This window comes from Crocodylus siamensis, chromosome 7 (genome assembly GCF_052110815.1).
Source record: "Crocodylus siamensis isolate JL-2025a chromosome 7, ASM5211081v1, whole genome shotgun sequence".
In the NCBI taxonomy this organism is placed as follows: domain Eukaryota; kingdom Metazoa; phylum Chordata; order Crocodylia; family Crocodylidae; genus Crocodylus; species Crocodylus siamensis.
This window is the reverse complement of record NC_143401.1, coordinates 61,564,927-61,579,400: the sequence shown is the minus strand read 5'-3', so window position 1 is coordinate 61,579,400 and position 14,474 is coordinate 61,564,927. Positions and strand designations below refer to the sequence as shown.

The 14,474-nt window shown below is 42.6% G+C and overlaps 1 protein-coding gene across 2 annotated transcripts in view; it reads right to left on the bottom strand.

Moving 5' to 3' along the window:
- Positions 1–14,474, bottom strand: part of PCDH15 (protocadherin related 15) — a 1,613,120-nt gene that overhangs the window by 215,704 nt on the left and 1,382,942 nt on the right. For both annotated transcript variants that reach the window (XM_090057186.1, XM_090057185.1), the window contains one exon: positions 5,002–5,118. In XM_090057186.1, coding sequence (XP_089913312.1) covers positions 5,002–5,118 — 117 coding nt within the window. The remainder of the gene's footprint in view (positions 1–5,001; positions 5,119–14,474) is intronic.

Below are 14,474 nucleotides of genomic sequence, written 5' to 3'. Positions count from 1 at the left end.
TTGGGGTACATGGAGCATCACAAAGGAGCACGGGGAGCTCCCCAATGTGCCCAGAAGTGGACCAGAAGCATTTCCTTGGGCCCGCGCTGTTCAATTTCTTTATCAGTGAATTGGACAATGGGGTGAAAAGCACCCTGTTTAAATTCGCTGATGATACCAAAATTTGGGGTGAGGTGAGCATGCTAGTAGGGAGGGAAGGACTGCAGCAAGACTTGGATAGGTTACAGGGGTGGGCTAGCAAAAACAGGATGCGCTTCAATATTAACAAGTGCAGGGTGCTGGTCTTGGGCAGTAGTAACCCACAGCACACTTATAAGATGGGAAACTCCCTTCTTGAGAGCATGGAGGCAGAAAGGGATCTTGGAGTCATTACTGACTCCACGATGAACATGGGCCAACAATGTGAGGTCACGGTTGGCAGGACTAACCTCACCTTGTCATGCATCCACAGGTGCATCTCTAGCAGGGCCAAGGAGGTGATCTTCCCCCTCTATGCAACACTGGTCAGGCCACAGCTGGAGTACTGTGTCCAGTTCTGTGTGCCCCACTTCAGGAGGAATGTGGACAACATTGAGTGGGTCCAGAGGAGGGCCAACCACATGATCTGGGGACAACAGCGCAGACCCTTCAATGACAGACTGCGGGACCTGAACCTGTTCAGCCTTCACAAGAGAAAGCTGAGGGGGGACCTGGTGACCATCTATAAACCCACTAAGGGGGACCAAAAGGGTTTGGGAGAGACCTTATTTCCCCTAGCATCCCCTGGCATAACAAGGAATAATGGCCATACATTGTTGGAGGGTATGTTTATATTAGACATCTGTAAGAACTACTTCATAATTAGGATGGCTAGGATCTGAAACCAACTTCCAAGGGAAGTGGTGCTGGCTCCTACCCTGGGGGTCTTTAAGAGAAGGCTTGATGCCTACCTAGCTGGGATCATTTGAGCCCAGTTTTTTTCTCCTGCCCAGGCAGGGGGTCGGACTTGAAGACCTACAAGGTCCCTTCTGACCCTACTTCTATGATTCTATGATTTCCAGTCCAGTTACAGGTCTGTCAGAGAGCGCTCAGTGAGTCCTTCCCCAGCCCCCTGGCTCAGTGACTGGTGCCTCCTGGGTCTGAGGAGGCACCCCTGTGGCCTGACCTGGGAGCACTCCCCGGAGGACCCAGAAGTGGACTAGAAGTACTTCTAGGTTTGCCCCAGTCCACTTCTAGTTTCACCAACAAGCATGTGGAGGGCCCCCCCTGCACTCCTGTGGGACTCTTTATCCACTCCAGCATCAGAGCATTCATGAGCTGCATTGGTACCTTGAGGTATGTAGAAAAAAAATTTCAAGCTGTGTTTATGTCTGAATCATTGATTCTCTGAATCAGCATTGAATCTTCAGATTTGGATTCAGATGAATTGAGTCAGGGACAGTTAATAAATCGAATCGCTGATGGGGAGGTGGAGAGAGGAGGGGATTAGAGAATGAGCCACAAAGTCCTAAGAAGAGGTATCTTTGAGGTATTGTATTCCTGCTCAGCCACCATGTGGTGCTGCATTACTCTGTCTGGATGTAAACAGTGAGTCCAGCTTCTTTTCTAACCATGGAGCTTCAATAGCTCCATGCTTTTGTGGAGCTAATTTTGCTTTGTTATTTATGGACAGCACAATTTTCTTACATAATTTACCTTCTTTAAGAAGGTAGGAGAGGAGAGTTCAAACACTCTGAAGCGGAGAAGTTATTTGAACTTGAATTTCTAAGACCCAGGATAGGGGCTGAAACTAATAGACAATTATATTAAAGTGAACCTTGCTCAATTCTTTGAAAACTGAGATTAGATATTTACTTTAAGGAAAGGGTTCAGGGCTGTCTCTCAAACGGATGAAGATACTTCCTCAAGCCCTCACTATGGCAATGGATTTAAAACCCTCGCCAACTAGGTTTTTCTTGTTGGATTCCCTGCTCTAGCATCTTTAGGCTGAGTTTAAGATGCTCTCTGCTGTGTGCACTCAAAGTTTGCAATTCCATTTTGAGATGTTTATTTTACCCCATGCATTGTACAAAAAGTCTGTGCTCCTATTTGTTTTGACTCCCCTCTGGGAATCAGGCACTGAAGGGTTGGTGGTTGTGGCAGTTTTTATTATTTAAGTCCTTTTTCTATGTCTCCCAAGCATTTGGGAATAGCCAAGACGATATATCTCCTCTTCAACCCTCCTACACAATGATGGCAGATTGAAGTTTTATGTCTAGGAGGACACACTGGGCATTTATACATGTGTTCTGGGAGGCATGAGGAAGCACTTTAATTAGTGCAGCTCTGAGAGCCGTGCTAATTATAAGTCCCCACACCAAAAAATAGCAGTGCCACGCTTTGAACTAAAGCTCAATGAATGAACTTTCAAGTGCCCTGCCGCTATTTTCAGCACAGGGATGCTGATACACATGATACTGGAGGCTGCTGGAGTATATTCATGTCCATGCTCCAGCAAACTCAATTAACTGCACGTCAGAGCAGGCTCTCTGCATGTATTTAGGAGCCCATTGAGCCTGTTTTTCCTTATGTTCTGTATGTTACCAAAACCAGTTATGAAATTCACTAAATAATTTATAGTTACAATGAATAATAAATTAAAAATTATTGATAGTATTGACTTGAATATTTGTATTACTCTCTTAATATTTCTTATAGAATGAGCCATATCTTCTTATATATTTGTTTATTTCAATTGACTGCAATGATGCTGTGCTGATTTAAACCATTTATCTATTAGAACACTTTAACAAAAGGATTGAATGATCAGGATGCATTCACAATATGATGGAAATAAATACAGCCATAGAATTTCAATTTTTCTCATTTTAAAATCATTAGGTACTGCTATATTTAATCTTTTTAAAAAATTTGTTGAAACATTACCATTCACTTTTTATATTCAACACACACTCTCAGAACAACATTTCCTGAGGAATTATGGTTCATTCTCCTCTTCTCCTTAATATTCCAAAAATTAACTATTAAAATGAAACTGTTCTCAAAATATCTTTGCCTTTATTGTCCTCAGTGTACCATTTGGTCATCAGTGTTTTATAGTTTCATAGTTTCATAGTTTCTAGGGTCGGAAGGGACCTCAGCAGATCATCTAGTCTGACACCCTGCCATGGCAGGAAAGAGTACTGGGGTCAAATGACACCAGCAAGATGTTCATCTAACCTCCTCTTAAACACCCCCAGGGTAGGAGCCTGCACCACTTCTCTTGGAAGGTGGTTCCAGACCCTAGCCGCCCTGACTGTGAAGTAGCGCCTCCTGATATCTAACCTAAACCTACCCTCTGCCAGCTTGTGACCATTATTCCTAGTCACTCCTGGCGGTGCTCGGGGAAACAGTGACTTCCCCAATGCCTGCTGATTCCCCCTGACTAGTTTATAACAGGCCACAAGATCCCCCCTCAGCCTTCTCTTTTGGAGGCTGAACAGGTTCAGGTCCCATAGCTTGTCCTCATAGGGCCTGCCCTGCTGTCCCCTGATCATACGAGTGGCCCTCCTCTGGACCCTCTCCATGCTGTCCACACCCCTCTTGAAGTGTGGCGCTCAGAACTGGACGCAATACTCCAGCTGCGGCCTGACCAGTGCCGCATAGAGGGGAAGGATCACCTCCTTGGACCTGCTCGAGATGCATCTGTAGATGCATGACAAGATACCATTGGCCTTCCTGACTGCCTCCCCACAGTGCCGGCCCATGTTCATCTTGGAGTCAATGATGACCCCCAGATCCCTTTCCGCCTCCATGCTGATAAGAGGGGAGTTCCCCAACCTGTAGGTATGGTGCCCGTTGTTCCTCCCCAGGTGCATCACCTTGCACTCGTCTGTGTTGAAACCCATCCTATTCTCGTCCACCCACCCTTGTAACCTGCCTAGGTCTGATTGTAGCCTGTTGCATCCTTCCAACATACCCACGTCCCCCCACATCTTAGTGTTATCAGCAAATTTGAACAGGGTGCTTTTTACCCCCTTATCCAGGTCGCTGATAAAGATGTTGAACAGTGCGGGCCCGAGGACCGAGCCCTGTGGAACCCCACTGCCCACGTCCTTACAGGTTGAGAAGGACCCATCCACTACCACCCTCTGGGTGTGGCCCTCCAGCCAGCTGGTAACCCATTTGACTGTGTGGGTGTCTACACCACAGCCCCCCCAGTTTCTTAATGAGAACGGGGTGAGAGACAGTGTCAAAAGCCTTCTGGAAGTCCAGGAAGATTATATCCACTGCTACCCCTGCGTCTAATGATCTGGTGATCTGATTGTAAAAGGCCACCAGGTTGGTCTGACAGGACCTGCCACTGATGAACCCATGTTGGTTGCCCCTAAGCATGAAGTCTCCTGCTGGTCATCAACTCCAATTATAAAAATAGATATTTCCATTCACAACAGCTAATAAGTAAAGAAAATATGGAGAATACTGTCAGTCAAATGCTTCATTAGGAAATGGTGATAAAAACCAGTGGCAGCAATACATTTTATCTCCAAATCAACCACACACAGTTCAAATACTGCATGTCCAATAATAGCTATTAATGAGTCATGCTGTTTTGTAAAACACTGCTATGACTCTTGGATTGGAAACTCACAATGACTGCACATCAAGAAAATGACAACCTTGCAAACTTCCATTTTGTTTTCTTTACAGGTCATAGAGCTGTTCCAAATTCATACAGTCATGGTCTTGCTTCCTGCTTAGTCCTGTTTATCATCTGCTCTCTGAAACCTGATAAAGAACTTTATGAAATTTTCTTGTAGAAAAGAAGCTGCATCGTTGATTTTCCAGCTTCAGGAATAATCATTTGAAATACAGCCTACATCTATGATGACAAAGGACAAGCTGGCATAAAAATGTATGTGAACTACTGCTGTGTGAAATTCATAATAATCACCTCTGTTGTTGAGAGGGTTAGGTCACTTATGAGGATTAAAGATTTTTCCCTCTTAGGTGCAAGTGTATTAATAGAACCTTTTGGCTTACCGGAGGATCTTGATCCTCAGCTGAAACTGTAGCAATAACAGTGCCTTTGACTGCATCAGGAGCAACCATTCCTCTGTAGAGAGCTTTACTAAATACTGGGGAGTAATCATTCATATCCTGCAAAACATAATTAAGAGTTTAGTTCAGAAGTTAAATGAGATTATGGACACATACACAATTGTTCTTTCAAACTATACCCATTCACTCCTTTCCCATTAGAGAACCCATTTACCACTGTCAGCCTCTCTGTACCTTCAATTCTATTACTATCACACAAGACTGGCACCCAGGAGGAAGATGCCAAATTTTCAATACGATATTAATGTATGAGAGATCAACAGAAAGTAATTCTGCTCCAGAAAACAGTCTGCCACCCAAATAAATAAAGCTTCCAGGGACTCAAGACATTCTCATGACACGTTGCTTCTCAAGCAATGTTCCACAATGTGTTTTTGTTAATTTGTTACATTGGATGAGCATTCTGTTTCCTGAAAATGTTAGTTGCTCTTTTATATGTGACAAAAAGGATGAAAATAGAGTATTATCTTACTATAAAAAAGTTATGTTGGCTTAAGATTGTGCTTTTTTAATACTAAGGCATGTTTTATCAATGAGAACTTTTTACTCAACCTGTATTTTCCAAGCAGAGGTAAACTTCAGAGAGGAAGGCAGCACAAAGAAAATTATACAATAATACTATGCAACTCTACCCAGACAAAAAATTAGTATCAACCACCCCATCAAGAATCAAATCTATTTAGGATCTTTTTTTCACACATTCATAAAAACAACCATCTATCTTAGTAGTGGACCTTAACCTGAAATGAGTTTTTGGTGGATAAATTTCCTCAGGATATGATTTACTGCATGTTTAGCAGCACGTAAAATTAACACACAAACAGGGTACTTACAAGCTTTACTTTTAGATTGCCCTAACTGAGTTTAGACCAATCTAAATGGCTAAGTGGGAAAGCATTCATAGGGCTTAAATCAACTGAAAAATGGTGCACCTGATCTACAGTTACTTCACCTCAGAAGTGAATTAATGTCAGATCAGCCTGGGTTAAACAGACTGAAGATGTGTTAACCTGGCCTTACTAATGCCTGCAGAGCCTGGGAACTGGAAAAGGCCATCCACTTGCTGCAGCCCTCTCTCCCACAGACCTACCAACCCTGGAATTACCAGACTCCACAATCCCGTCAGCCCCTCACTCCCACCAACTTACTTATCTCAGGCTGCTGATACAAATGCCTACATGTGGCACAACCTGACTCAGGTTTAGGTTGATTGGATGCAAGCCACAAAACTTAAGTCAAGTAATATGAACACTTGTTCACACACACACACACACACACACACACACACACACAAAACTGTGGTTTATAGTTTTCTTGTAATTTTTTGTTTCCTGCTTCAACTACATACTATTTTCACATTTGAATCCTAATTAAAAAAATTACTTATTTTTGTAATTCTGGGTACCACAGTTCATCTTTTCTGGTTTCTAAAAAAGTGCAGAAAAAATAAAAAAGGATCCAGATGTTCTAAAACAGACACTCAGTAGAAAGGAGCATCTTCATTAATCCACAGAGAAAAGCAGCCATGCATCTATTTATTTTACTTAGTTATTTTTTTAAATGTAGAGTAGATGACTGCTATTAAAGGAGAATAGGTGCCACTTATTGGATAAAACCACATGATAAATTTGTGCAATAAAATGGTGCAACTTGATTGCTGTACAGTACTGCTGTTAAAGGTATTCACTTCGCTGGTATGCACTGATTCAGTTGCATTAGAGAGAATACTTTGCTATGTGGGAACAAAATAGATACTATAAAAACAATTACCTATACCTCATTAACCAGCAAAAATAGCTGCATTATATTCAACTTGTCAAAAGAGGGAGTAGCACTGATGAAGAATGTCTTGCATTTGAAAGTTTGTCTGACTCTATCCCAAATATGCAGTCAGTCCAATATCAGATATCACCCTAATAAATCCTTACTTAGTACTAAACAACAAGGCATTACAGAATGAAGACATTATCATCTATGGAAATTGTACATAATTCCAACAACTGATTTTCTCTAGCTTTTAGAACTGCTTTTTTATCTAAAGATTTTAAAACATAATCAGATAATTAAAATAAAATTAAAAAGTTTAGACTTTTAGTCAATCACAATCGAATGTAGTCATTTGCATGCAGGTGAATACATTGCTGAGAAACTGAAATTAAAATAGAATAAAATATTTAATTTGATTGATTTATTTCACATATTTTAGTTGTTAAGTCTTAAATTGACTTATTTGCAAGCTGTACAATTTGCTTCATCTAATTATATAAATTCAAGGACTAATTTTTATAAATAAATCATATTTCTGAAAATCAAATTTTCAAAATCATCACACACTCTGGCTGGGGTTTCCCAAAGCACTTATCCTTGGAGATACATATGACTGGTCAACAAACTGAGGTTTCAAAGCAACCAGTTGTAAGCTATTACATTTGGACTCCAGTCATCTTTCATCCCATTGGAAAAAGGTACAGGATTTAAAGTTGATATTCTCACGTATTTTGGTAAATGCAAACAAAGCAGCTACAGATACTAACTGACAGAATAAAGGACCAGTATACTTAAAAATATTTTATAGCTCATGTTTTTCATTATATAGTATGATGTATATTTTTTCATTATATTGTTATATCTCTGGTTCTCAATATTTTCCACATTATGACCCACATCCAACACTCAGATTCCTTTCCCATTTATCATTATAAGGAGGTGGTGTGGCCATGACTCTGATATATGCTGTGAGGGGGCCAGGACCCCGCGGGGCCCGGCCCAAGAGACCAACCCCGGAGTTCCGCCCCGTTTCCGGGCCCGGACCCGGAAACCCGGCGGGGAACTTAATGGTTTCCGGAACCTGAACCGCGCGGGCGCGAGACCAGCGCGGAAGTATAAAGGGGAAACGCCTACCCGCAGAGAGGAGGGGAGGCTCCACCCGGAGCCTGTTGCAGGAGACGGAGAGCCGCGTGCGGTGTGGCCGGGAGGCACGCGGCTGGAATCGGCGGCAGCGGATCCAGGAGCCGTGGATCCGGAGACGGTGAGTCGAGGAGCGGCGGAGCTGGGAGCACCACAGCAGAGGCCGGCAGCGGAGCAGCCGGCAGCGGCGGAGCCGGGAGCACCGCGGCAGGGGCCGGCAGCGGAGCAGCCGGCAGCGGCGGAGCCGGGAGCACCGCGGCAGAGGCCAGCAGCGGAGCAGCCGGCAGCGGCGGAGCCGGGAGCACCTCGGCGAGGGATAGCGGCGGCGTCCCGGAGGGCGGTGAAGCCCCACACGACCCTAGAGGGACCCATGACGCCGGAAACAGCGGAGCCAGCGACGACAAGGGGCCCCGAGGACTCGAAGGTAACCCAGACCCCGCGGGCAACTGGGAAGGGGGCCGCTGACGGGGGAACCCTTATCCAGAGACTTCGGGACTCGTGGTTGCGGAAGACGACCCGCGGGCGGGGAAGGCCGGCCGTATGAACCCCACCTTGCGGGAGACTTACATACGGGGGTTGTGATAACCCAGGACTGTAGGAGCCAGCGGCACCAGGGGGAATAGGTGCCGTGGGGACACTAGTGAGGGTCCAGCCGGAGGGAGGAACCCCCCCTTTTTCCCGCTGGACTGGGACTCTAACAAGGGAGCCCCTCACAGAGGCTCCCCTATCGGAGGACCGGGCGAGGGTGTAGGGGAGGAGGAGCCCTCAGGACCCCTGGACCTTGGAGGTACCGTACCTCACGTGGACCGCCAGCTTCCCGGCAAGTGTGAACCCCCATAATTTCCATCAAGTCGTGGCAGGCGAGAGCGGCGAAGCGAGACGGTCCACCGCGTACCCCTCCTCTCCAGGGGACATCCGGGGTTCAGGGTCCCACGGTATGTGGTACACCCCCAGCCCCTTACATATGCCTTCAGTCCCGATATTGAGGATCACTGCTCGTAACCATGCTAGTAAAAGTCCATAAGATAATGGAAAATATGTGAGGATGCCCAGAGAATGTCATCATATTGTAAATTGATGGGAAATTCAATGGACAGAGATTAATTTTAAGCTCCGCTCTTTCAACTGTATGCATAAACCCTGCTGTGGTGATAAGTTGTCTAGTCCAATTCAAAAGTCTTAATTTTTAGTTGAGCCTCATTTCTCCCTCTAATATTACAGAGCAGTTTGGAATTGAATCATAAACTAGGTATAAGCACAAGAATTGTTCCTGAAATTGTGTGCAAAATGGCAAACTCTTTTTTGAAATGTAGGACAATCAATTGTTTGTTGTTGTCGTGGCTATTAAAATATGACTTGCTAGGCTCTTAAAATATGTCTTGTTAGGCTATTAAAAATATAGGTAAATAATTATCTGTACCATGCAGCAAAATTTTCAAAGGATCCTAAGGTTAAGTCTTCTAATCCTTCAGTTTCTTAACAATTTAAGTGGGAGCTAGTAGGTCTTTAACAGTGTTGAAACTGGCCCACTTGTGTGTAAGCTTTAATCAGTATTCAGATGTTTAATGAATCTAATTTGTCAGAAGTCCAAAGCTTTAGGTTTCACATCCTTGATTTGTACTGAATGTCATTGTGTTCAAGTTATATTAATGAATTTTTGTTCATTTCTTCTTTTATTTTGCTGAAAAATATTCAAGGCAAAGTAAAACTGAATCTTTTTAAAAAATGCTTCTTTACACCCACTCACTTGGGGAATTCTGTATCTTACTGAAACTGCACACAATTTCTTCAGAATACCATAATCTGGGTTAGGACCTGACTTCAACAGTACATTTTGTTAAAATGGAAAAAATAAAAATGAGACAGGCTGACTTACTTTCACCTCTGTGATTTAAACTAATAATAATTACAACAATAACAATAATAATCCCCTGAAAGATTCTAAGTCCAGTTATAACTAACTGTTGTGGGAAAAATATTTGGGGAAATTTAATTTGTTACTAAATCTTTTTCACTTTATGTATTTATGCAACCTAATTTCGTTAATATTCTTACTCTTTACTGGCAGTCGCATAAAGCAAGATGAAGAAACATTAATTATATTAATGTAAATTACTCCTTGCAAAAAGATCAAGACAGTCATCCACTGAATGCAAACATAAGTCATTTCTGCATTCACTGTGTATTTGTCTCTTGTTTAGTGAATATGAATGAGATTACAAGTGACAATAGGGGTGAGAAGGTCAACATTTCAAATAAAGCTGCTTTCTGAAGAGAGGAAAGAACATCTTCATCATTTTGGAAGATAACTTTCATCATCAGATCTCTCACAAAATTCAAGCTTTGCTACTTCTATTAACTGTTTTATACAGGTTATAGTTTTGGGACAGAATTTCAGACATTAAGTTATACTTTTTCATCCTAGAGTCTGAAATTCAAATTCTATCTATCTAATTAAACTGTTCTGAAACAATATTCAGGTACTGTAATACCATTACCTTTGATACTATGATAGGAGACTCCCGTATTTATTTCCAATTCATATTTGAAAAGATGCATTTTTCATCTAGCTCATGAGAGCCTATAGGCTAGGGATAGACATTCAAAAAGCCTGAGCCTGAATTTTTCCCATCTTTGCAGATTAGTCTAACCTGCCTAGGTTGAACCAGTTTCCAACTGAACAGACATTCTCCCTGGACTGAAGAAATGCAGGCACATTTCTAGCCTGCAGTGGCTCAGGCTAGAAGCCGGTGGGCACTAGAGCAGCCCTTCCTTCCCTGCCAATGCCAAGCTGAGGGGAGGGTGGCCAGGCCCCAGCAGGATGCTTTGATTAGGGAGGGGTGCCTACCCCAGCAGGGAACTGATAATAGTGTTTATTACCCCATTAAGAAATTAAAGAGGCTTTATTAGATACCTACTGATTCTGCCGTTGTTCTGCCACAGCATGGACCTTAGCCAGCACGTGGTCTGCTAGGTAGTGCTGAGGTGTTTGTAAGGCAGAAGGGGCAGGAAGGGGAGAAAGGGAGCAGGCAGATGCCTGCAGTCTGGGCCGGAGCTGCAGCCAGGAAGCGGAGGGGAGGGGCCAGCCCTGCTATGGAGCAGAGAGCTCCACCCAGCCCAGAGAGCATGCCGGGATACTGGGGGTGTCTGGTTCATCTTAAACCACCAAGGGGCCTGGGACAGACGTTGCATAAATTGGGTTGAGCCATATCAGTTAAGTCTGATACTATGATACTACATTCAACCAGGTTTATCTCAACCAGTTTCAGCCAGCATTCCCTCTAAGCTGCGTGGCGTGCACAGCCATGCGGGCCACACACACCGCACAGCTTAGAGGGAATGCTGGTTTCAGCCATTTTCAGACTGGTTTATGTACACTGAATATGTGTTCTGTTACAGGTTTAAACCAGTTTCTGATCACTTAAACCTGGTTATATGTAATGTCTGTTCCCGGCCATAGAGATTGTATCTTTGTGACTTGAAATTATATCCTGGTCATCTAAATTTTCTTTGTCTTTTTGCAGATCTAATTAGGAAAAATAATAATCTTCTCCTGCCCAAGTTTCTTTCTTTTTTTGTTGGACATTTGGCATTGTTCAGTGCCAAGATTGTGGAAAGGAAGCCAACTTTTGCATCATCTTCATCTGAACCTACACCCTCATGTAAATTAGAGCAGCCCTGTGGCTGTTTTCATTCCATAACTTTTTCCAGGGTGCTTTTGCATGTCATGTACTACAATTTTATTTTTTTAACACCAGGTATTAAAAGTTGACTGGTATAGGCATATTCTACTATTTCTGAACTGGTTAGGACATTCCTTTCTGCTTCTTTACACTGAAGTTTTATAAAAGACGGAAGAAATTGGGGCTCACTGTGGAATTGCACTGATTAATTTTGGCATTCCAGATGTCCCCTGCAACTACTGCTTCGCTGCAACTCCCCAGAAACATATAATTAAAAGGACAAAATAATTCAGATAAATTAAAACTGGACCCAAACCTGAAATCAAGACCAGCTTAATCTTCTTATTTGTGGGATGAGGGGATTGGGAAAAATCATGAGGGAGAACTGGAAGGCAGCATCCAGTGGAACAGTTCAGTTTTTCCTCATGAACTTTCATTTTCTAGGTCTCTGCAATTCAATTTCAGCCAATACCAGAAACATGAATGAGAAAGTGCCAGTAAAAGCTGCTTGTTTCTGACTGAACCAGAAGTGTACAGCACTAGAAACCTCACCAACTTCAGAGATGCCCCCCACTCCCATTGTAAAATTTACAGCCTTAAGTAGTTTTGACAAGCACACAGAATGCTTTTCTTCCATAGTGAATCTTTGGAATTTTTAAGGTTCGCTAATTTGCATTATACCCTGGACTGCATTTTGGTGAAATAAAATCCAGAACAGAATTTCTCACTGTTCAAGGCTGTGCCTTTGCAGACACCAGTAAAAAGATTTATAATCTTGTTTCCTTCAAAAACCATTGGGAAATTGTCCAGATCAAAGTCTGACACAAAGCAAGTCCAAACTCCTGACCGGACAATACTCATTCATTTAGTTGTGGCCTTCAAAATTATGTTTGATGTATATAGTTGTCAGTGCCTCTTGTAACTGCATTTCCCTTGCAACAAATGTGACATGCTGAGATATGTCACATCTTTTCAAAAGAGCAGATGTTAAATATTCTTTAGTGACTAATATTTATATTCTTAGAAAGGAGAGGCTAAATTATAAACTTCACTGCATAAAACATGGCAAGAAATAACAATATATTTGATTATTGATTGTGGTATAAGAGTGCTGGTTGGTTTGTTTGATTATTTGATCACAACTTCTGTATCAAGAAGAAGAAATGGAAGCAATCCCTCACCCATCCCATCTCTTCATTTCTACTCTGTTTTCTCAATTGCATTTTGTGTTGCTAGTTTTTTTAAAATCTCTCAACTAGCAAGGGGATCTCCACAGGATGTTAGGTTGGGCATAAAAAAACAACATGGACTTGGCTGTAGGGAAATGGAGACAGAAGCAAAAATGTAGGAAATATGAGGCTACCATCTTGTAGTGCTCAATAAAGGGAGGAAGGGCAAAAGGTAGGAATAAGGCAGAGATACAGATGTTGAAGCAATGTAAGAGAGATTATCTTAAAAAGTCCTTAACTGTTCCTTAGTGAATTGCCTTGGAACTACAGGAAAAATATAAAGTTACTTTCCTAATCATTTTCACCTGTTGAAGAACTTCTTTCACTCTACTCCAGAGCTGGCCTCCAGCCCACTGCAAATTTCTGTGTCCTCTCCTTACATCATAGTAAAGTCCTGGAAACAAGGGTTGTCTCCTCACTGTACCACAGTTAGAAGCTCTACCCTATTAGCCAGCTTCTTCAGGAGATGTCACCCCCTAAATCTACTACCGAATTTGGTTAATCAGGGAATTGGACTCCCATGGAATGAATATTTGCACTGGACACCTGCTTTCAGGGAGCACCAACAATTACCTTGTTGCTAATCCAGGAATCCAGGCTCAGGCATGAAAGACGGGGCTTATATCTTTTTCCAGGTACAAAAATGTCAACTGCTTTTTTAATCTCCACTGCTTCCTGCATACCCATGAGCCAAACTGATGCCTCTTTGCCCCAACCATCCTGCTTAATTGCCTTCTCCAAGTCCTTATGGATGGACGGGAAGTTAAAGGATTGTCCTATCCTTTTCATACACCAATACAGACAAAGCCTTTCAGTCTGCAAGGGGTGCAGAATGATGAACACAAGTATGAATGAATTTTAAATGGAATGGGTTAAAAGAGAACCAGTAGTTTATGCCTTTACTGGAAGCCACATCCTAAAATCACTATAAGCATCTAACTCTGGATATGACATGAGTTGTGTGTTTAAGTCCAAAATTACTATTCAGCATTAGCACTGTATTTTACTCAGTTGCCACTCAAGCAGAAGTGACTAACTTTTACAGGCACCTTTTTGTTTTACTTGAAAATTGCCTAGACAATTAGAGGTATGTTTCTGCACATGCCCAGAACTGTCATTATTTTCACAGGGCTGAGCAGCTCAGCACCTCCCCCTATGCCAATAACCAATTATGACAAAAGCCTGGTTCTCCTCTGCCTAAATCCCCTAGGAGACTCATTTTCAGAGCACATCAAACACACAATGAAGATACTAGGTTTCTCACAAAATGCAGATACAAGCACCATTTATTTTAAAATTAAGGTGCTGGTGTTTCCCCTTTCTTTTACATGTAGGCTAGTGGTTAAGATATTCGACCGGAAGGAAACATAGGTTCAGTTTTTTCTTCTGGGCATATTTAAGCCCATGTCTTCCACCTTCCTGGATAGTGCTCTAACCACTGAGATATGTGCTATTCTCAAAGAAGGCATTCTTTATGCCCCTTGTTAAAGCTGTGGCATTCTTCAGAAATGAACATGAGGATTCCTTGACATGTGAAGGTAATGATGTAATGAGATCCAGTGCATGAGCCACACAA